The 21,384-nt window shown below is 36.8% G+C and overlaps 2 protein-coding genes across 3 annotated transcripts in view; one reads left to right on the top strand and one right to left on the bottom strand.

Moving 5' to 3' along the window:
- Positions 1-9,971: 9,971 nt before the first annotated feature.
- On the bottom strand, positions 9,972-11,193 carry Prosalpha4 (proteasome alpha4 subunit). Its single transcript, XM_017232783.3, has 3 exons — positions 10,984-11,193; positions 10,690-10,919; positions 9,972-10,622 (listed from the first exon to the last, which is right to left on the bottom strand). Exons 1-3 carry the CDS (start codon positions 11,083-11,085, stop codon positions 10,205-10,207), a joined length of 750 nt encoding a protein of 249 aa, XP_017088272.2. The 5' UTR covers positions 11,086-11,193; the 3' UTR covers positions 9,972-10,204.
- Positions 11,194-11,634: 441 nt separating this feature from the next.
- The window catches only part of kat80 (katanin 80), a 42,383-nt gene continuing 32,633 nt past the window's right edge, over positions 11,635-21,384 (top strand). For both annotated transcript variants that reach the window (XR_011444200.1, XM_043211330.2), the window contains exons 1-3: positions 11,635-11,996; positions 12,801-12,928; positions 12,989-13,206. Coding sequence is in view for 1 of the 2 variants with exons in the window: in XM_043211330.2 (XP_043067265.1) it covers positions 11,963-11,996; positions 12,801-12,928; positions 12,989-13,206 (380 nt within the window). In the remaining variant the exon portion in view is untranslated. The remainder of the gene's footprint in view (positions 11,997-12,800; positions 12,929-12,988; positions 13,207-21,384) is intronic.

Here is a 21,384-nt window from a genome sequence, read left to right as displayed (position 1 = left end):
ATAACAATGTTTTTGACCGTCGACACGATATATCGAGTATTTTTGATATATTTTATGGTCAGCTAAAATTGAAAAAAGGTTATTTGTAAATTTAAAAAAAGGTTTTAATATGTGTTTTCATCCGCCATGAACTGCAAATAAGAGCTATTTTTTATTTAATAAGTGAATTGAAAAACAACAAATATTTATACCCACTCTCAAGCAACTTTTATTAACGTTCATTGAAATAAAAATTAACAAAATTATTAAGGACATTGTATTCAAATTTAAATATAAAAAAAAATTAATATAAAAAAAAAGTTCTTTAAAACTTAATTAATTCATGGAATATGTACTAAATAATGCTAATTACCTAATTCACTTATTTAATGATCCTTATTACTCTTAATTACAAAAAAAATCTTTCTTCAATAATTTGAAAAAAACTCTTTCGGTTATATGCTGGTCTGTCATTCGACTACGGGAGTCACAGACAATATATTTAATGGCGGAAGCCAACCTTTCAGATGGAACCGAACTTCCAGGCGTGATAAGATAACTTAATGCCAATTTCTGGCTTAAGAGTGACCAAACATAAAATATCGGAAATACCAACTCAAAAATATTATTTTCGACTATTTTTGCCCAAAAAATATTCCGATAATAATATTTTTTTTAAGAGAAAATATATCGATATATTGATATTTTGATATATTTCCGACATCCCTATTGCACACGCAACTAGAAATGGAGAAACATTGATGTTGGTGGACAACGATGTTTACAATGTTTTTTGTGAAAAACATATGTTAAATCGATGTTTAGAAAAAACAAGAAAAAAAAACTAACTTCGGGTGGAGCCGAAATTGGTATAACCTTGCAGTTAAAACCGGATATGTATCGTAAACATCGGATATAGTTGGCCGATCCTTATGGAATTTGGTAGGTTGGATCAACTGACCAAAAATAGAATTTGTACTAAATTCCAGCTTTCTATCTTCAAAAACACGAAAGTTGGGTCATTTCCGATCGTTCAGTTATATGGCAGCTATAGGATATAGTCGGCCGATCCTTATGAAATTTGGCATGTCGTATTATTATGCCAAAAATAGCTCTCATGTCAAATTTGAACTCTCTAAAGCATAGTACTGAGTTGACGAAAATCCGCTGTCCAACGCTTTCCGCTGTTTGACAGCTGTCAATCTCCATATAAAAAAAACGGTGTAAAAAAGGAAAAAAGAAGACATTTTTGCCTTCTAGATTTTGCGGGTACTGAGTTGACGAAAATTTTTGTTATCGACTTTAATCGTGTTGCCGGATCAAAAAAAATAAACAGCTGCTCTCGGGGAGTTAAAAGAAATATTTCAATTTATTTCTATAGGTGTGACATGGACATGTGACATGTGACATGACATTGACCAAACAAAAAAATTGTCGGGCCGAAAAGTTTTCGACGCGCCAGGACAAATTAAAATTCATTTCTGCGGTCAAGACGAAGCCCATAATATGGGATTTGACCCACAAGGGGCATTTTTATTCCATAAAATGACATTGAAATGATTTGTGATTGATTTTGATTTTGATTTTGACCCAGTTTTCTATTTCTTAATCAGCTCCTTAGCGGCGAAATACATAAACAAAACACCAACATCCAATTGATTTGAATTCATTTTGATTATTGGTTTTTTGTTTACAAACAACAAGTGTTCAGTATTACCTTATTTCTTCATTTTTTTGGTCACACTAACTCGGTAGTTGAATAAAGCATAGTATTGAGTTGACGAAAATCCGCTGTTGAAATTCTGATAGCGATTTTGCACTTTATTCGGCTTTATTCGGTTTGTAAACAAAAAACCAATAAGCTTCTATACTCCGACTTCTATGCTGCGTGCAAGGGATAGAAGGGTGTGTGCAAAGTTTCAAGTCGATAGCTGAGAGCGAAAACTGAGAGACTAGTTCGCGTAGAAACAAACAGACAGACGGACAGACGGACATGCTCATATCAACTCAGGAGGTGACCCTAATCAAGAATATATATACATTATAGGGTCGGAGATGTTTCCTTCACTGCGTTGCACACTTTTGGACAAAATTATAATACCCTCTGCAAGGGTATAAAAAGTCCCAAAGTTCTATCTTTAAATAATACCAAAGTTGGTATTTCTACCAAATATCATTTCCGATAGTTCAATTATATGGCAGCTATAAGATATAGTCGGTCGATCTTTATAAAATTTGGTAGGTCGGATTAACTGACCAAATATATAATCTGTACCAAGTTCCAGCTTGGTACCCGGCACCCGGCAAGTGCTTGTACTCTAATGACTCGCATGCTTTTTTCATAGAAGCGTCGTTGTCTAAAACAATACATACCACTTTTTGCGATATCGACTAATTTGATAGCACCTATTGAATGGTTTTTGCTTTATTCGCAGCGGCGTGATTGGTTGAAGTTAGAAGACGCTTTGTTGCTAAAATGGCTGATTGCAAATTGAAATTGGTGGGTATAAAAAGGTATGATATAGTTATGTAGACCTCTTTGGCTCGAGATGTTCACAGGTCTGTGGATAATGCCAGATAATCAACGCTGTTCAGTATTCCACTGAGCTTTGATTTACATTTTTTTTATTCTGTTGGCAAAAAAACATTCCGCAAGTATTTCCTACTTGGAAACTTGTATCGAGGGTCAATTTCTTTCAGGAGGGCAATGAAACCATCATCCTCAACACAACTTAAATGCTGAACACCTACAGCAATAATTTTTATCACCATTTCATCAATCTTTCGTTTTCTCGCCGAATCCTTGCTATAATACACCGTAGACTTTCCCACGAACATATCTAAAGTTGTTGTGGAAGTATTTTGCCTTTGCTATTTTTAAGGCGTTCTGGGTGTACGAGGCTCAGATAGTTGAGAAGGTTTGTGGTGTTACCTAGCGTTTTTATGGCTTTCAGGTCAATGTCCAATCTGTAAATGCCCGTCCAATCCCCTACTTCACCCAACACCACCAAAAGAACTCTAATATGAAACATAATGTAAGTATATAAGTCCAGCAAAAACTGGACCATTATCCCCCGGTGTTTCCCCGGACTTCTGAGAGGAGCCCGGCTTTTTGACAAAAACTAAAATAAACTGAACAAAAAAATGTTCAGCGATTTTTAATGCACCGCTTAGACCCAATACTCTAAGATAGTGTTGGGTAGTCCCCAAATTGTGTAAGTGCCGAATGGGTACCAATCCAATGGTATACAATTTGTGTATGACCTTATAAAGACCTTGTTTGTGAGTAATTAATTTATCATATGATGAGAGTGGAGTGGTATGAGTGGTTCCCTTAATGTTCGCAAGCAATTCTCGGCCCCAAATGAGCAATTCCTGGCATTTGAAAACCAATTCCTTGGTCTAAAGCAGTGGTCGGCACGGCCCTATCCCGAGGGCATAAGAAATTTCTCTGCCCGAGCTCTGCCACACACACACAGTATAAATGTGTGAAACGTCATGCTCACAGCCTACCCTTCAGTACCAAAATTCCTTACCCCGACGTTTCCTGGCGACATGTTCGAAAAACAAAAACAAATTGCATGGGCTTCGTTTACTCAAGTCCGAAACGAAAGGGGAAACGAAACTTCTACCTGCTTTCAGTTTTCGACAATGATTCTCGCAGCTTCTACGTCATAGTTTCGGAGCAGAGGCACGCGACAGAGAGACAATTAGAGAGATGTAGATGGAGGGAAGGGAGAGAAAAAAAATCGGTGTCGATAACCAAATGAATGGAAGCGACGTCAGAATACCCTTTTTAAAATATGTTGAAATAATTATATATATTTTCCTTCCAGAAATTCCTTACGGATTCCTCACATATACCCCAGGATTTTCTCAACGATTCCTCAGAGAATACCCCAGGGATTCCTTGGGGTATTTCCTCTACGATTCCTCAGAGTATACCCCAGGGATTCCTTGGGGTATTTCCTCGACGATTCCTCAGAGTATACCTCAGGGATTCCCTGGGGTATTTCCTCAACGATTCCTCAGAGTATACCTCAGGGATTCCCTGGCGTATTTAGTTCGAAATGCTCTTCGAATAACTGCAGGAATCCTGCAGTATTCCTTGAGTTGTTCGAATTCCTCGATGCGAGGAACTCTTCTATATAAATTCCTTGATGGTTTGTATGAAACATACCCCGAGGATTCCTCGGGTGTCAATACTAGTACCTAGACGATTCCTTGAGTAATCTTTGAGGTATGGTACTGAAGGGTACTTTCTGCTATTCGTTACTAGCACTAATGCGTTAAAATTATATCAATGTATTGGGGTGCCGACCACTGGTCTAAAGTTGTTAAGCGAATCTCCAATAATCGATGTATTTTCAACGCCAAATATTTTACTATCACTGGAACGAAATCAGTAGGTAGACAGGTAACCTACTGATTTCGTTTCAGAACCAATGGACATGATGGGCTTTCGCTGAGGGTGGTTGTTCCCGTAAGGACATATTTATCTCTCGCCTTATGCCGGACGCCACTGTTGATGATGTCAGGTGTCACCTGTTAAACCATTAAGGTAGCTTCTAATGAAATTGATGTTTTTAAGTTTAACTTAAAATAGTCCTACCTCGATCCTGCTGCCTGGCTTAAGCACAGTATCAATTATGAATTCCTAGCCAAAAACGCTCAGAATCCTAGCCCTGAGACGGTTTCAATAAATTGAATAAGGAAATATTTTTCTGTTGCTACCTGAACGTTTTGGTATTCAATTGGACTATTCAATTGGAAACTAAATTTGGTTAAATTGAGCAAATTTTTTACAAAGAGTGTTTCTTTTGATTGTAAGGCTCTGCCTCTGAATATAAAATCTTCGCTCTCAAGTTCACTGTGTTTCGATTAGATCGTCTAAAGGCTTTATGCCTCATGATTCTGGCTTTAAGGTTCAACACGCTCCATACGCTTTAGAGAAACGGATTTTAATGCCCTTCGCTTGGAACAATTGGAAATTTCTGTCATCTTTAAACTCAAGTTAATCTGCTACGAATTTGTTTTACGAAATAGCTGGTAATGCGTTGAATAAATTTGTTCCTGAAGTCTCATCATCATTGTCAACAAAACCAGCTTGGTTTAATAAACACCTTTCCTGTCTTAAGAACAGGAAATGGAGAGCTTACAAAAAGTTTCTTAAATCAGAATCCTTGTTTCATCAATAAAACTTTATATATATTTGAAACCAGTTTATCATTCTCAACAATATAAGCGCTATACAAGGTGTGTGTCAAAAGTTTCCGAACTTTTCAAAAAGGGCATTTTCTGGTGCCGCCATTTTTGTGTGAGTATATGCGTTTGAAAGATACATTATTCACCGATTTTCCCTCCAAATTTCAAGACATTTGGAGCAGTGGAATTGGAATTATTGCGTTTTAAGTGACAGTACCTTGTGTTAGTTGGTCGACGAAAAATCATGGAGCAAAGAGCGGTTATTAAGTTTTGTTTTAAACTCGGTAAAACTTTCACCGAGACTCATAAATTGATGAAACAAGTTTATGGTGATGATTGTCTATCCCGTACCTCAACTTACGAGTGGTTTAATCGTTTTAAAAATGGTCGTGAAAGCCTGGAAGACGACGAACGTTCGGGCCGTCCGAAAAGTGCTGTTATTGATGAAAACATTCAAATTGTTCGTGATTTTGTCAAAAAAGAACCAAAATCTTCGTTGAGATACATGGAAATGGAGTTGGAGATATCCTATAAGTCTATTCATCGCATTTTGATTGAGCATTTGGGTATGCGGAAGGTTTGTGCACGGTTTGTTCCACACACACTCAAAGAGCACGAAAAGGCGCTTCGCATTCAGCATTTGAATCACATTCAAATCACATTCTTACCGTCAACCACTCACCATATTCACCTGATTTAGCTCCGTGTGACTTTTTCCTATTCGGATAATTAAAAATGGCAATGAAAGGAAGATATTTTGATGTCATAAAGTCCATTGAAAAGGCGACGACCGACATACTTAAGGCCATCCCGGTTGACGAGCTAAAACACTCATTCGAATCACTTTTAAATCGTGCAAATCGTTGTATTGAGTCGGAGGGAGACTATTTTGAATAAATGCAAAGTTTCATTCCAAACTATTTTGTAGTTTTTTTTCTTTTTGAAAAGTTTGGAAACTTTTGACACACACCTTGTATTATGAACTGTAAGGTAAACTTTCGTTATGATTCGAGCTCCTTCTATTCTTCTGTCAATATGAAACGTAAATCAAATCTTTTTCCTCCTTCTCTATCATATAAAAAAATTTCAGATTCTTCTGAGCGAGGTATTGCTAATCTTTTTGCGTCATTTGTTCAAAAAACTCATTTGCTGATTCATATAACCTCAATTCTTCTAATCCCTAATAAATTACACACATAAACATAATTTATTTGTCAAAATTTCAATATCATGATGTGTTCAAAGCTCTCTCAACAATAGATATATCATTCTCTGCTGGTTCTGATAATATCCCTAGCTGTGTTGTTAGGCACTGCTCCAATATCTTTTGCTATCCTTTTACTTTCTTATTCAATTTATCCTTGGATTTATTATTCCGATTTATACGAATGCTCAAGAGCACTTATTGAGAACTACCGCATAATTGCTAAGCCATCTGCGATTCCCAAACTGCTGGAAAAACTGGTTACTTCCCAACTGCAACATTCTTATAAAAGCATTATTTCTACTTCACAGCATGGTTTTGTCAATCATCGCGCATCCTTCGTGAATTTACTTCTATCATCCACACAGTTTTCTAAGCCCCAAAGATCGTACAGTGGTTAACCTCCTATCTATCGAATCTCACGCACTGGTATTTTGTTTAAAAACATTAAATCCCAGATTATAAATGTTACATATGGTGTCCCACAAGATAGGTGACTACCTTGACTTAAAAAACCTCTAGGTAGGTGACTTAAGACCTCTTCTGTTTGTTCTTATTGTGCACGATTTACCTACTATAGTTTTGTAAACTACGCTACTACATTTATGTATGCTGATGATGTCAAGTTATGTTTTTCTTTCTCAGACCATTTCCTTCATAAACACTTGCAATTAGACCTTAACGAAGTCTTCTTGTAGTATTCCAACCATCTCCTCTTACTTAACTGCTCAAAGTGTAAGGTTCTGACGTTCAATCGCAGTGTCCCTCAAATCGTCTTGTACTTGCTTGGGAATAACGTCTTAGATCGTTTTTCATTAATAAATGATTAAGGAAGTCCTTGGAGTCCTAATTGAAGTTATTTTTGACAATATGCTAACGTTCAATGAATATATATCATTGACAGTTAATAAAGCCAGGGGTGTGCTGGCTTTTATCAAACGTAGGTCAAATGAATTTGATTATCCTTTCACAACTATGACTCTATATGTCTCTTTGGTCCATCCTATCTTAGATTTATTATCTGGGAACACTGATTCTTTTCACAAAAAAAGAATTGATTCTGTCCAAAAGCAGTTTCTGTTATTTGCAATAAAAATGTAAACTGGGATAATGTAACTACCCTTCCGTCGTATCGTTGCCGGTAAAATCTATTAAACCTCCTTCATTACAAGCACGCCGTACTTGTGCTGGGGTTATGCTACTTCATATGCTTATTCTTGGACAGGTGGACTCAAAATTAATTCTGGACAAATAAATGTTTTCAGTTCCTAATAGAGTAACTAGATCCTTCCTACCCCTTTAGTTTCCAATTTGAATATCTAATTACATTTCCTGGATCAGTAAAAATTACAACTAATTTTCCCATTTATTATCCCCTGACTATCCCTAGATGTAATTTAATCTAAAATTATGGAATCTCTTTTAGCCTAATTTATCTTTACTATTAGCTATAATAATCTAGAACATTATAGATTTTATTATAGAATATTATTTACTATTAGTTATAATAATCTAGTGACAAGGAGAATAGAAAGTGATGAAAGTGACAAGGAGAATAGCAGTTAAAGGGGAGTAGAAAGAGAAGCAATGCTCTTCTTAAGAAAGAATGGGGAGATACCATTCAAGTCAGGAGTGTGTGACTCGGTAAAATGTCCTGTGGCTTTAACTACGTCACAGTCCAATACGTTATTATTACTCTTATTGAGAAAAGGCTCAATGCTAAGAAAAGTTTCATTATCAGTCCAAGGAACCTTTGGCTCCTAGTTAGAGGCAAAGTATTGTATAAAATGTTCCGATACGCCGTGATCCGAGTCGGCTACATATGCAAGAAGGTATGTCCGATGTTGACTTTTTGCTTTTAACAGACCGCCAAAAAACTTAAGGTTTGTATCGGAGGCTAGCTTTGACATCGGATATACACTGGTTGTTAGAAACTTATTAAGGAATTTAAGTCCGCGCTTAAATTACCGGTACAGCTCTCCTGCTCGTGGCTCCTCTGTCTTTATAAATCGTTTCTAATGCTTATCTTTTTACGTTTTTTAAATCTTTTGTATGCCAGGGAATCTTTTGATAAAATTTTAGATAAATTATTAAAAATACTATTCATTTGGGAGATGCCCAGATTAAAAATATCATCTAAAACTACAATTTCATGACATTGCTGAACGATGCTAGAAAGCATGCAGGATGACTCAGGGTCCAGAGACCAGACGACCAGAAGTTGAAATCGCCAGCTTTAATCAAAGCCCTACGGTCCAACGTTCTAGCACAGACACTGGTGATGTTTTCCATATGCGCATGATAAATACTAAATGCGCTGTTTCGAGGTATATACGACGCAATGATGACGGGCCATGGATGCCCTGGATTAAAACGGCAATCTGATCTAGTAGAGGGTCGGCCACCGGAAGGAGTAGTGATGTAGTCTAAAAAGATCGACGGATAGCGATGATCACATCACCTCCTCGCACACTGGATGCTGGATGCATCTCGGTCTTTTCGAAATACTTGGAACAATTTAGGCTCAAAGAAATCAAAGGAGCTAAAGTTGTTGTTTAGCCACGTTTCCACAAGGATGATTAAATCAAAATCGCCTGCAGAAAAATTTAGGAATACCATCCGGGATTTGGTGCTCATTTCCGATATATTTTGGAATATAACTTTTAAGCTTTTATTGGGGTCCGAGGAAGAATTAAAGCTAAGGTCCAAACTGAGAATAGGGCGGCTATGCGGTAATGATGAAAGTATACTCCTGGTACTGGTGCATGTGGAGGCATATCCAATACGCATCGCTTGCAAGATTGACGACGAGGATACATAGATCTTTCCGTTATACTCAACTTGCGAGTGTCCAGTTGTAAGGCCAGGTGAACATAGAGCATTCATAATCTACCACAGGAATGATCCACTCTCCCGTCCAAAAGGTAAACAAACATCTTCATTCGGCGAAAAGAAAGCACGAGCGGGTGGCCTAGAACTTGAAGCTGGGCGCAGCTAGGTGCTTTTCCCACAATTAGGGTTGATCCGCTTCTTCCTCAAGGTGAGACAGCCACCATTGATGCCGTTTGGGCCTGGCCCAGTGTAGCCTTTTTGCTCCCAGAGCTGGTAGGAATATAAGAATAGCAACCACAGGCGCCCCAGCCGAAGAGACGTCGGGCCCAGTGGGTCCAGCCAGGGCAAGATCCACTTTGGCTTTCGAGGAAAAGGGATTCTAGATGCAGAACCTTATGATTTAGCTCATCTATTTTGGAATGCGAATCATTTCCAATGATGCAGCTATCACACTGCAGCATTAAGTTCGGAATGTTTATAAATAATTGTATAGCCTCCAAGGGCAAATCTGATGTGGTAGGCACGCCGGCAGATTGACGCCCACCAAATGGCTTCACTCCCACGAAGTAGCAGTAACTTCTGCACTGCACTCGGTGCAAACGAGAGGCGCCGTGAGAAAAATAGTAAACTTCCGAACGCAAAGAAAGCTAGATGCAGACTTTTAGACGATCAATATTAAACCCTCTATTCTTTTAAATAATATTTATAAAAATTCCAGTTCCGCAACAAAGTGTCAAGAAAAAAAATTAGGTGTTTTTCAGTGGCTATGTATTTTATACAAAAAATTATTTTCAAACCCGTTAACATTTTGTAGAATACTTTATAGAAAATTACTATTTTCAGTAAGCATTCGGTTTACCGAAGCTTGTTTTTGAAGCATTTCCAAAACCAAGTCGTTTCAACGAATAAGTTAGCTGTTAGAAAGCTATCAACTAAGGAACAAAAAAATTAAAAGTGACTGTCCTTTTCTTTATATTTTCCGGGTTACTTTTTTTGCTTCTTCTTTTCAAGTTCTTCCTCCTTCTCCTTCTCTATGGTTTTTACATACTCGGCAATGTCCTTGCTGTCAAGCATTTTGAGAGGCTTATCGTTTTCCATGATAGCCACCTCCAAATTGTTTTGGCCAGACTGTGCCACCTCAAGGAGGGCACGAATAGCAAGCTTGACGGTTCCATTTTGGGTGCTCACTTCGTTGTCGGAATATGATTTTTCGAAAAACTCACGTACTGTTTTGGCCGAACGCCCAGTGGCGTTCGCTTTGTACTCGTAAAATATACCAGAAGGCTCCGTTTGGAACAGATGAGGAGAGCCGTCTGCGTCAAAGCCGCCAATTAGGCAAGAAATGCCGAAGGGACGGCGACCATTGCTCTGGGTGTACTTCTGTTTTAGCTGAGCGATGTATCTAAAATTTGAAACATTGAAGATACATTTCTGACAGCACGATATAGGGTAAGCTTTGCGTTCCATACCTGGTTATATACTCAAGGGTCACGGGGTCCTCAACATTAAGCCGATGGCTCTGGCATTCAACTTGAGCGCGATTTATTAGAATGCGTGCGTCGGCTGTCAGACCAGCAAAAGCCATTACAACGTGGTGGTCGAGCATGCAAATCTTACGCACTGTACGGTCTTCTTGTAACTTTGCCACAGATTTTTTCTCCACACCCAAAACGACACAATTAGCACCGCGAACACCAACCTAGCCAGAAACCAGGGGTTTTATATTGTTAGTTGTCAGACTTTGCGTTCATCGCCATTCTTACCGCAGTCGAGCCTTTGCGAACAGCTTCCTGGGCGTACTCCACCTGAAGCAAGTGGCCGTCCGGTGAAAAAATGGTAACAGCCCGATCGTAGCGCGCAGACATTTTTAAAAATTCGTTATTTAATATAAAACTTGAGTTTTGTAATATTAACTATACGATTTTCGTCTCGGTCGGGGAATGATGGTGCTCTTTTTATGATAGTATGACCAGCTAAATGGCGGATATATATAACATTTTTTCAGATTAGTATTTTTTGGGGTGTCAGTTTAGTATTAATCGGGCTATCGTAATTTCTTAGTTTTCGAATTTATGGTTTTTTATTTATGGGACATGAAAAAAACGTAATGTTAACAATTTAATACTTCAAAAATATGCCTTTGTCAGGAAAGAACTCATTACATCTATATACTTGTTTAATTAATAATCTTTCTAATTTCGATTTATTTCAAACGATTGGAAAAATAAAATAATACTGTATATTAATTGTTTATAATCTACGAACTAAACAAAAAAATGTTTAATGAAAAAAAAAGAAAGAAAATTATTTATCTTCACATGACAATTGTTAACAATTAAATGTTACGCTTTAAATTTCGGTTTTTGTTGTAAACTAAACTTAGGTTGTACTTTGCTTGCAGCCCTAGAAGCCGTGGAACTCGATAGTTGACGTAGCCCTAGTCGTGTATTGAACTATAATGTGCATTTGTTTTTGTGCATAAGATTTTTCGGATTTGCAAGCTATTTAATTCTTTCCTTTAATGTGATCGTGGTTGCAGCAGCATGTAAGAATGTAAAGTAACCGTGAAATCGCTTTATGGTTGGAATAAAAAAATTGCTATTCAGCTGGACTAAACAAACCATAGACAGCTGATCACTGACTGCTTCACACCTGCTTCGAATAATAGAAAAATATTTACCAAAGTGGATTTAAAAGACATTTTTTTTTGTGTCAGACTTTTCATATAAGCCCAATTCAATAATGGCGTTGCCCAGAAATCTTACTTCAAAGATCTGTAAGTACTCTGATTTGGTTGAAGGTTCCATTTAATTTCTCTTCACATTTAGATAGTTTTTTATGTTTATAGATCTATATACATATGTATGTAAAATGTTTTTATCGAATATACACCATAATGTACATATACATAGATACGCATTTATTAAGTAATTTTCAAGTATGTATATTTATTAAGTATATCAAGTAATTTTTTGACTTATCAGACAAAAGCAAATAACTTGACGGCGGTGTCTGTTCCAACTAAGTATGTATGTATTTTGCTTATGTAGCTAGCATTTACATTTTATTTCAATGTTGTTTTATTAATTGTTTATTTTTTTTATTAAATAAATTCATAATCTCTGTTATGTATGTAATAATTTTTTTTTAACTTTTTCAAGATTTTAATGTTTTTTTTTTAAATAGGTGACTTATTAAATAGAACTACCACTAAATGGGAAAACTAAGTTTTACTAGCCGGTAAAATCTTATGATTAAGGGTTCCTTTATCGTACATATTTGTATACCGGTCGGAGGTATAATATGTATTCGGAGGCATATTCTATAACTGACGGTCGACGGTCGGAAATGGTATTTGTATTTGGTTCTTTAACAATTTTTGCCAAGGCAAAAATTAGAAACTGTAGTAGAAACTGGTAAAATAAATATGTACAAATATACATAAGTAGCTATAAAGGTAGAACTTTAAAATTGCATCTCAGGAATATTATCAGATATTATCTTATTTAGACATGCAGGCTTAAAGTTTAATAATAGGTAATAAAAAGCGAAAAAAAATTCATGAGCCCTTTTTTTTTAGATGACATTAAGGCACACGATGGCAGAGTCACAAGTCTTGATTTAGGCGAAACAGGACGCGTTTTAGTCACCGGGGGCGAGGATCGCAATGTCAACTTGTGGGCAATTGGCCAAAATGAGTGTTTTATGGTGAGTGTCAAAGTTTTGATACGAATAGTTTGTATAAATTTTTGTACGCTTTTTTCGCAGTCCTTGACGGGACACAACCGCTCCATTGACTGCGTTCGCTTTGCGTATAAGGATAATTTCGTCTACTCGGCAGACGACATCGGAATAATTCGAAGATGGGACTTAAATGCCCAAAAAATCTACTCTACGCTAAACGGGCACATGAAAAGTGTTCGCACTTTAGATTTCAACCCATCTGGGGAGTACGTCGTATCCGGCAGCAATGATACAACTGTCAGGTGAGTTAATATATTCTTAAGAAGAGTTAAGAAATTTCAAAGTAATCAGATATTAGTCCAATTCCAAGCTAATTTTTAATAAATTAAAACAATATAGCAATATTTGTCGCTCTTTTTAATTTAACAAATAATCTTTTTTTTTTTTTTTTTTTTCGCGGTCTTTTAGAATTTGAAAATGGCTTGTGCATCAATAAGAGCATCAGCTAGCATTCCTGTATTCATCATAAAGCTTAGAGGCCCAGACGATCGAGGGGCGCTCGAGAAACGATTTGTTAGTACATATTAAGCTATTTGAAATTTGTTAAGCTAAGAGGAGTTAGTTAGGAAATTTAAAATTCTATATTTTAAATTAGAGGGACAGGAAAGAGATGTAATAGAGTAGAGACCATTGTAGTTCGAACATAATACCCTAAAAGGGTCGTGCAGTGCATATGTCGAACTACAATGGCTAAGGGACAGAGGACTAAAGTTTCGAGTCCTTCTATTAGGAATGTTAAAATTTAAGCGTGTTAGTAAATGCTGGCCATCTACATCCCCGTTAATAAGGTTATGCAGAAAAACTACACCGAGCATTGTCCTACCATTTGTTAAGCTAGGTAAGTTTATAAGTAAAAGTCTGCTACTGTAGGATGGAAGCTGAAGATTTGCATCCCAGTATAGACCTCTAAGTGCAAATATTAAAAAGTTGTTTGTACGGATTCTATGCGGTCCTTATGTACTCCATATTGGGGACTCCAGACACATAAACCGTACTCTAGTATAGGACGGACCAAAGAAATAAATAATGTTTTGGTTATATAGGGGTCATTAAATTCTTTTGACCACCTTTTGATAAAACCAAGGACTCCTTAAGCCTTATTAACCATTAAGGAAATATGGTCGGCAAATTTAAGTTTGATATCTAATAGGATGCCGAGATCATTAACCTGGGTTAATTTTTCTAAGGCAATCCCATTAATAGAATAAGTAGCTTGAAGAGGGCAAGAACGATAAAAAGACATATGCTTGCATTTTGATCCATTAAGTATTAGATCATTAGCTAAACAGCATTTTTGAAAGTTATCAAGGTCAGACTGAAGACTGCTTTGGGCAGAGATGAATTTGTACTGAAGACAAAGCTTTACAGCAGATACATAAGAACTAGAGAGTTCGTTAAAGCAGGGGGCAAGTCATTTATAAAAAGCGTGAATAATAGCGGGCCAAGATGACTTCCTTGAGGGACGCCGGATGTAGCACGGACCAGACGGGACTGTATGTTTTTAAATAAGACTCTTTGTGTCCTTCCATCTAGGTCTTTAGGACAACCCAGCATATTCAGTTTACCTTACAAGAGTGAGTGATTAACTGAATCAAATGCTTTGCTGAAGTCTGTGTAAATTACATCGGTTTGATATCCCTTACAAAAGCCATCTATGACAAAGGATGTCAGCTCCAATAAGTTTGTGGTGGTGGAGCGACGCTTAATAAAGCCATGCTGACAAGGAGTGATAATAGAAGAGCAAAGGTGTTGCAAATGAGGGGTAATTAATTTTTCAAATAACTTTGGAATTGCCGACAACTTAGAGATGCCTCTGTAGTTGGCAGCCTCGGACTTTTTCCCTTTTTTATGTAGGGGAATTATGAAAGATTCCTTCCACTTAAGGGGAAAAATCGAGGTTTCCAAAGATAAGTTGAAAAGTCTTAGAAGAGGTTTGCACAGAGCCCTGGCGCAGTATTTTAGCACACAGCCTGGTACTCCGTCGGGGCCTGGCGAATAAATGGGGTTTACCCTTAAAAGACCAGATAATAAGTTGTTCTAAAAAAAAAACGGACAGAAAATAATACTTGCTGCTTGAATGTTATATGCGTAAGGCTGATCTGTCAAATTAGGCAGAGAATAAGTTGTTTGAAAAAATTCATTCAAAAATTTGATCAGGCAATGGCCTGATCCGGGGTCGCAGAGGAATTTTCAAACGTAAGCAGTGGTGATAAAGATACGTGTTTACGCTTAGTGTTTACAAAATTATAAAACTGCTTTGGATCCTGAGTAAATTGTATCCGGCAGCGGTCAATATAATTCCTATAACACTCCGCGTTATGCACGGTAAAATTCGACCGAGCTAGTAGGTATCTTGAAAAATCAACACTACTACAGGTTTTTTTGTATTTTAGTAAGAGCCTGTTTTTCATATTTTGTAGGTTAGTGAGGCACCTTGTATACCAAGGAGGATTTGTTGAAGCGGACGGATATTTCCATGGCACACAGGAGTCAAAAAATTTATTTAAAGTAAACTAAAATTTTTCTAAAGTGACGTTAAGGTCAGTGCATGCCAGAATATCGGACCAATCATATTTATCGATAAGGCTATTAAGTTTATGAAAATCAGCTTTACGAAAACAGCGAATCTTATTTACCACGCGTGGAAACATCTGATCGATACCAGGAATGGTTTCGATTGAGACCTCCAGCGTGGGGTGATAAGGATCCTCTGGGGTTGAAAGGGGAAAAGCTCTGGAGAGAGCGGTACCATCAGGATCAGATACAAAGCATAAGTCTAAAAGCCAACCTAACCAATTTCTAACATGGTTAATCTGACCTAGGGACATGTCAAACATGCCAGCGGTGAAGTCATGGTGAGTGATAAGTGACAAAGATGGTGAGTTATCGACGTTTATTTCTGGGATATTAAAGTCGCCCACCGCTACAAGTTGGTCACGATCCGTCATAAGATTAAAGACGTGTCGAATAGCGGACAAATGCTGCCAATATGTAGGCGGTTCAGACATAGGCGGTATATATGAACATGTAATGTATAAAGATTTCACGGACATAGTGATTTTAACGCAAATAAATTCTATGTCACCAAACTCTTGGGATTTCACCTCTTCAGAAGCAAGAGTAGAGTCTACCGAAATGAGGACTCCACCCCCTCTTCGCTGAGGTCGATCCCGTCTAAAAGTGGTGTACTTACTTGGAAAAACTTCGGAGCTAAAGATCTTCGGCATTAACCAAGTTTCTGTAAAGGCTATAATGTGGGATGCAAAGGAAGAACTATCAGAATATAGTTTAGGGAGTTTGCTACGGAGCCCCCTAGTGTTCTGATAGGTAAGAGTTAGTGACGAAACTAGTTTTTTGGGTTAGTGGCCAAAGAAGAGGTGGAGGGTTGGTCAGTGGTTCCGATATTGGGAAGTCTCACTCCCACTGGTTTATTAACTTTTTTTTTAACGGAACTAGGCTGATGTTCTTTGACAAAAAGATTCTCTGGCCAAAAACTGGGAGAACAAATTGTCTTGAATATCAGCGCGGGCACACGAATCTTGAAAGAAGACGTGCGCCTTGTATAATTATATTTAAATTTTTGTATGTCCTCCACCTTTATATCGGCTTTAGTTTTGGCTTTGATCTTTGATAAAAGTCGAGATATCAATCTCTGAAGTATCAGGGGCAAGCCGAGAACTGCAGCATCAGTCGGTGCCGGTGGTCCGGACTGTGGAATACCCTTTTGGGTGACTCTAATGGGGGTTTCGTTCCCTAGGACCTGTGGCATCACTTGAAGGGATGCCATGGCGGACATATCAGACAATTGCTCATTATCCCTGAGAAATTCTGACGAGTTTTTCTCAGTTCTAGCCCTTGGGGTGGCCAGGGATATAAGCGGCTGCATTATTGTCGGCTGAGCAGGCTGAGGCGGATCAGAAACAGCGGATTTCTTACTCTTAGGGGACTCATTTAGCAGCTGAAGGTCACTAAACTGAGTGTCAAGCGCACAGAGTTGGTCATTGACTTTACGAAAACCAGTGATCAGCTCTTTAAATCCATTTTTGGTCTGTCTCATAAACGACCTCATTTCGCCTTGGACAGCACGACAATTTTCAAAACAATAGTGTATACCCGACCTACGGGAAATGGCATCCGAAACTGAGGCAGTGAATCCGGCACACTTGGCGTGCACGACGTTTTCACATAACCAGCAATGTATGGTAGGCTGGGATGTGGAAATTGTCTTGTTACAAGACTTTATAGCGCAGACAAGTTTAAATTCCTTTTTTTTTTTAATTAATAAAACAAAAATTAATATATAAAAAGTTAAAGAACACAAAACCTTGAACCACTGTGCCAAATAGGAAGCCGAAGCAGGAGCTTTGAATAGTGCAAAAGAGAAATAGAAATAGAGATATAGAAATAGAAATAGAAGACGGGGAAGAAGCAGAGCTGAGCTATGCTTGGAATTTAAATTATTAAATTTATTAATTCGACTCCAAATATACCACAGCACTCGCGAAGCGATACGGTTTGAGCTTGAGATTCACAATATATCTATGCAATGATTAAGTGAGTAAACACCGGTTTACCAATATTTATAATAAAACGCAGTGCGCACAAAAAAAAACACGACCGTTCGCTTAAGAGAAAGAGAGGGAAGTGTCCTAATAATCCTATAATTTTTCCGTTTTTCCATCTAGGGATAGTTCAGGGAATAATAAATGCGAAAATGACTTCTAATTTTTACAAATAGCACGAAACGGATCGTGGTAAGCAAAATTTGATCTACAAATTGGTAACCAAAAGAGTCGGAAGGACCTACAAGGTGTGTGTCAAAAGTTTCCAAACTTTTCAAAAAGAAAAAAAACTACAAAATAGTTTGGAATGAAACTTTGCATTTATTCAAAATAGTCTCCCTCCGACTCAATACAACGATTTGCACGATTTAAAAGTGATTCGAATGAGTGTTTTAGCTCGTCAACCGGGATGGCCTTTAGTATGTCGGTCGTCGCCTTATTCGTCGTCATTTATTAGAGATTAGAAGAATTGAGGTTATATGAATCAGGCAAATGAAAAAATTTTGCCTGATTTTTTTTTGAAAAAATGACGCAGAGATTAGCAATACCTCGCTCAGAAGAATCTGAAATATTTTTATATGATAGAGAAGGAGGAAAAAGATTTGATTTACGTTTCATATTGACAGAAGAATAGAAGGAGCTCGAATCATAACGAAAGTTTACCTTACAGTTAATAATATAGCGCTTATATTGTTGATTGTTAAATGATAAACTGGTTACAAATATATACAAAGTTGTACTGATGAAACAAGGACTCTGATTTAAGAAACTTTTTGTAAGCTCTCGATTTCCTGTTCTTAAGACGGGAAAGGTGTTTATTAAACCAAGCTGGTTTTGTTGTCAATGATGATGAGTCTTCAAGAACAAATTTATTCAACGCATTACGAGCTATTTCGTAAAACGAATCACTTGAGTGATTCAATTGAGTTTGTTTATAGATGACTGAAATTTCCAATCGTTCCAAGCGAAGGGCATTAAAATCCGTTTTTCTAAAGCGTGTGGAGCGTGTTGAACCTTAAAGCCAGAATCATGAGGCATAAAGCCTTTAGGAAACGATAGCGTCACTTTGGAAATTATAATGTCCAGAAACTGCCATGAGTGTTATGAATGGGGCTAAGTTGGAGTAGTGCAACATCAGTTAAGCCATTGATAAATTTATTATGACAAATGGAAAGCAGGGAATTGTCATCCTTAGACGGCATCCAGGAAATGTGAGGAAGGTTTAAATCTCCCATGATTAGGATTAAATCAGAGTCATTGACCAACGAAAAAACAGACATAAAGGCCTCAAGGTGGTGAAAATATTCGTTGAAAAAATATATATTTATATATATATTATTCTTAAACCGTAGGAGGAATGTAGAAACAGGTCAGGAAAATATGAGACGAGCCAGTTAAAATTTTGACCGCAACTCATTCCGAACTCATTCCAGAATGGGATACGTTCAGTAGGATACTCATTATTAATAGCAACAGGACTTCACCTGCAAAAGATGGACAATCCAATTGAAAAACAGTGAAATTGGGAACAACTTCATAATCGGAAACAGAGGAATTAAGCCAAGTTTCAGTAAGCGCGATATCATAAGGCATAAAGCGACAGACAAACTTGGCCTTACGGGGAGCTGTAAGGCTCTATTATGTTTTTATTAGCATAAAGGATAAAGTTAGTACAAATGGTACATTTACAAATTCACTATGATAAACTATGATACTTTTGTTTCTTGAATTTATTTATTATTACCTCTTTGACCATTTTTCCTGCTAAATGTTTATGGATTTTTGTGGTCATGGTAAAATATGGTTCTTTACGACAAATTACTCTTATTTTTGGGCATATTCGTTTCTTAAGTAAACTTTAAGCTGTCGTAGTGAGTTAAAATCTGTAGAATGTAGCACCTACTACTTGTAGTAAATTAAGGGGGGACATTTGAGTAACATTTAAAAAAATGGAACAATTTTTTTTCGCTAAAAAAATTCTTCAGGGTCTTAAAAATAACCATAAGATATTATAAGATAAAGTCCGGCAAAAGTGTCAAAATTTTCCATTCTGTGTCGATGCCTCGAAAGGTATATCCCACTGTACTTAAGGGGTTATATACCTTTTTTATTTTCAAAAAATTCTAAATTTTTTTATTGCTTTATCTTGAAGAACAACTCCTTGAGAATATTTTCCTAAATTTTCATAGAGATTGGAGCAGTAAAAAAAAAGTTACAGCGCTCCTAACCGCGCGCCTTGTCGCGGCCTTGCACTGAACTTGAAACTTTAAACGCGAATATCTCGAAATGGTGTTTCTTGAAAAATGACTTTGCGGTGACATGGATTGGCGGAAAACTACTGAACCGATTTACTTCAAATTTTTTTTTAAAATGTTCGTAATGAAATTCTTCTGTGCTTGAACGATCGACTTTTCACGCACAAACTTTTTTTTCGCCGAAATGAATTTTTTAGTAAAATTTTTAGAGACCAAAAAGTTTATTTTTAGCATAAAACGTTCCCGTATGCATAAAAAAAATAAAAATTTTAAAATCGATCGTTCAAGCACAAGGAATTACACTAAACTAATGAAATTTTTTTACTTTTATGGTTTCAGTTGACCTGGGGAACTGTCACCGCAAGGCTCTAAAAAAAAGAAAGCCTCTAAGGGAAACAGCCACCCTTTAAAAACTATTTAATATTTTTCCACCAAATTTTGCACAAACATTGTTAATAAAGCGTTCTATCAAAAAATTAAAACATCCGTGTAATTAAATAATTGCTACATACCTAAAAAAAAATCCGAACTTTCCTCTTTTTCTTCGACAAAGTAGGTATATAACCCCTTAAACATTAAACGCGTTTTTCTCTTAACCACTTGTTTTGATACTGCCGGAAACATAACTCGAACAAATAAGAACTAATCTATTTTGAGAATCGATAATCAATATTTTGTACTTCGCATCTAAAATTATATATTTTAGAATAAATTATAATATTATATTATATAGGTTATAAAACCTAATTTACAAATTTTTGATCGGCTTTTTCATTTGGCCAAAAAAAAATTCCAGAAAATTCGCTTTTCCCCCAGTTACTCAGATGTCCCCCCTTAATATTACCATATTAGTAAATGAAGGCAGCATTATTGTTAATATTTTAAATAGTTTGGGTATATTATAATTTATTTAATAAAATCGAAAAATTATGTAAAAAGAAAGGAAATCTAACTTCGGGCGGAGCCGAAGTTGATATACCCTTGCAGGTTTACCCTTGTTAAAACCGGATATATATCGCAAAAATCGGATATAGTTATCCGATCCTTATGAGAATATTATAATATAACCCAATTTATTATAATACAAAATCTAAAAAAGGTCCCAAACATCTTTCTTCAAAAATACCAAAGTTGGTATTTCTACCAAAAACCGTTTCCGATCGTTCAGTTATATGGCAGCTATAAGATATAATCGGCCGATCGTTATAAAATTTGGTAGGTCGAATAACTGATAAAAAAAAATCTGTACCAAGTTCGAGCTTTCTATCTTCAAAAACACGAAAGTTGAGTCATTTCCGACCGTTCAGTTATATGGCAGCTATAGAATATAGTCGGCCGATCCTTATGAAATTTGGTAGGTCGGATCAACTGAGAAAAAAATTTAATCTATACTAAGTTTCAGCTTTCTATCGTCAAAAACATAAAAGTTGGGTCAGTTCCGATCGTTATATACTGCGTGCAAAGGAAAGAAGGTTGTGTGCAAAGTTTCAAGTCGATAGCTTTAAAACTGAGAGACTAGTTCGCGTAGAAACAGAAAGACAGACGGACATGCTCATATCAACTCAGGAGGGGGTCCTGATCAAGAATTTTGTTCCTGGATTGG

The sequence above is a fragment of the Drosophila bipectinata genome, chromosome XR, assembly GCF_030179905.1.
Source record: "Drosophila bipectinata strain 14024-0381.07 chromosome XR, DbipHiC1v2, whole genome shotgun sequence".
NCBI lineage: Eukaryota > Metazoa > Arthropoda > Insecta > Diptera > Drosophilidae > Drosophila > Drosophila bipectinata.
The sequence above is the reverse complement of the archived record's forward strand: the minus strand, read 5'-3'. Positions and strand labels throughout refer to the sequence as shown.

Excerpts from the sequence above, each read along its gene's own strand:
- Prosalpha4 (XM_017232783.3), bottom strand. The coding sequence starts at position 11,085 with ATGTCTGCGCGCTACGATCGGGCTGTTACCATTTTTTCACCGGACGGC. Across the intron at positions 10,920-10,983 it reads TTCGCAAAGGCTCGACTGCG|GTTGGTGTTCGCGGTGCTAA; the intron begins GTAAGAATGGCG and ends GTTTCTGGCTAG. Across the intron at positions 10,623-10,689 it reads ACCCTTGAGTATATAACCAG|ATACATCGCTCAGCTAAAAC; the intron begins GTATGGAACGCA and ends TTCAAATTTTAG.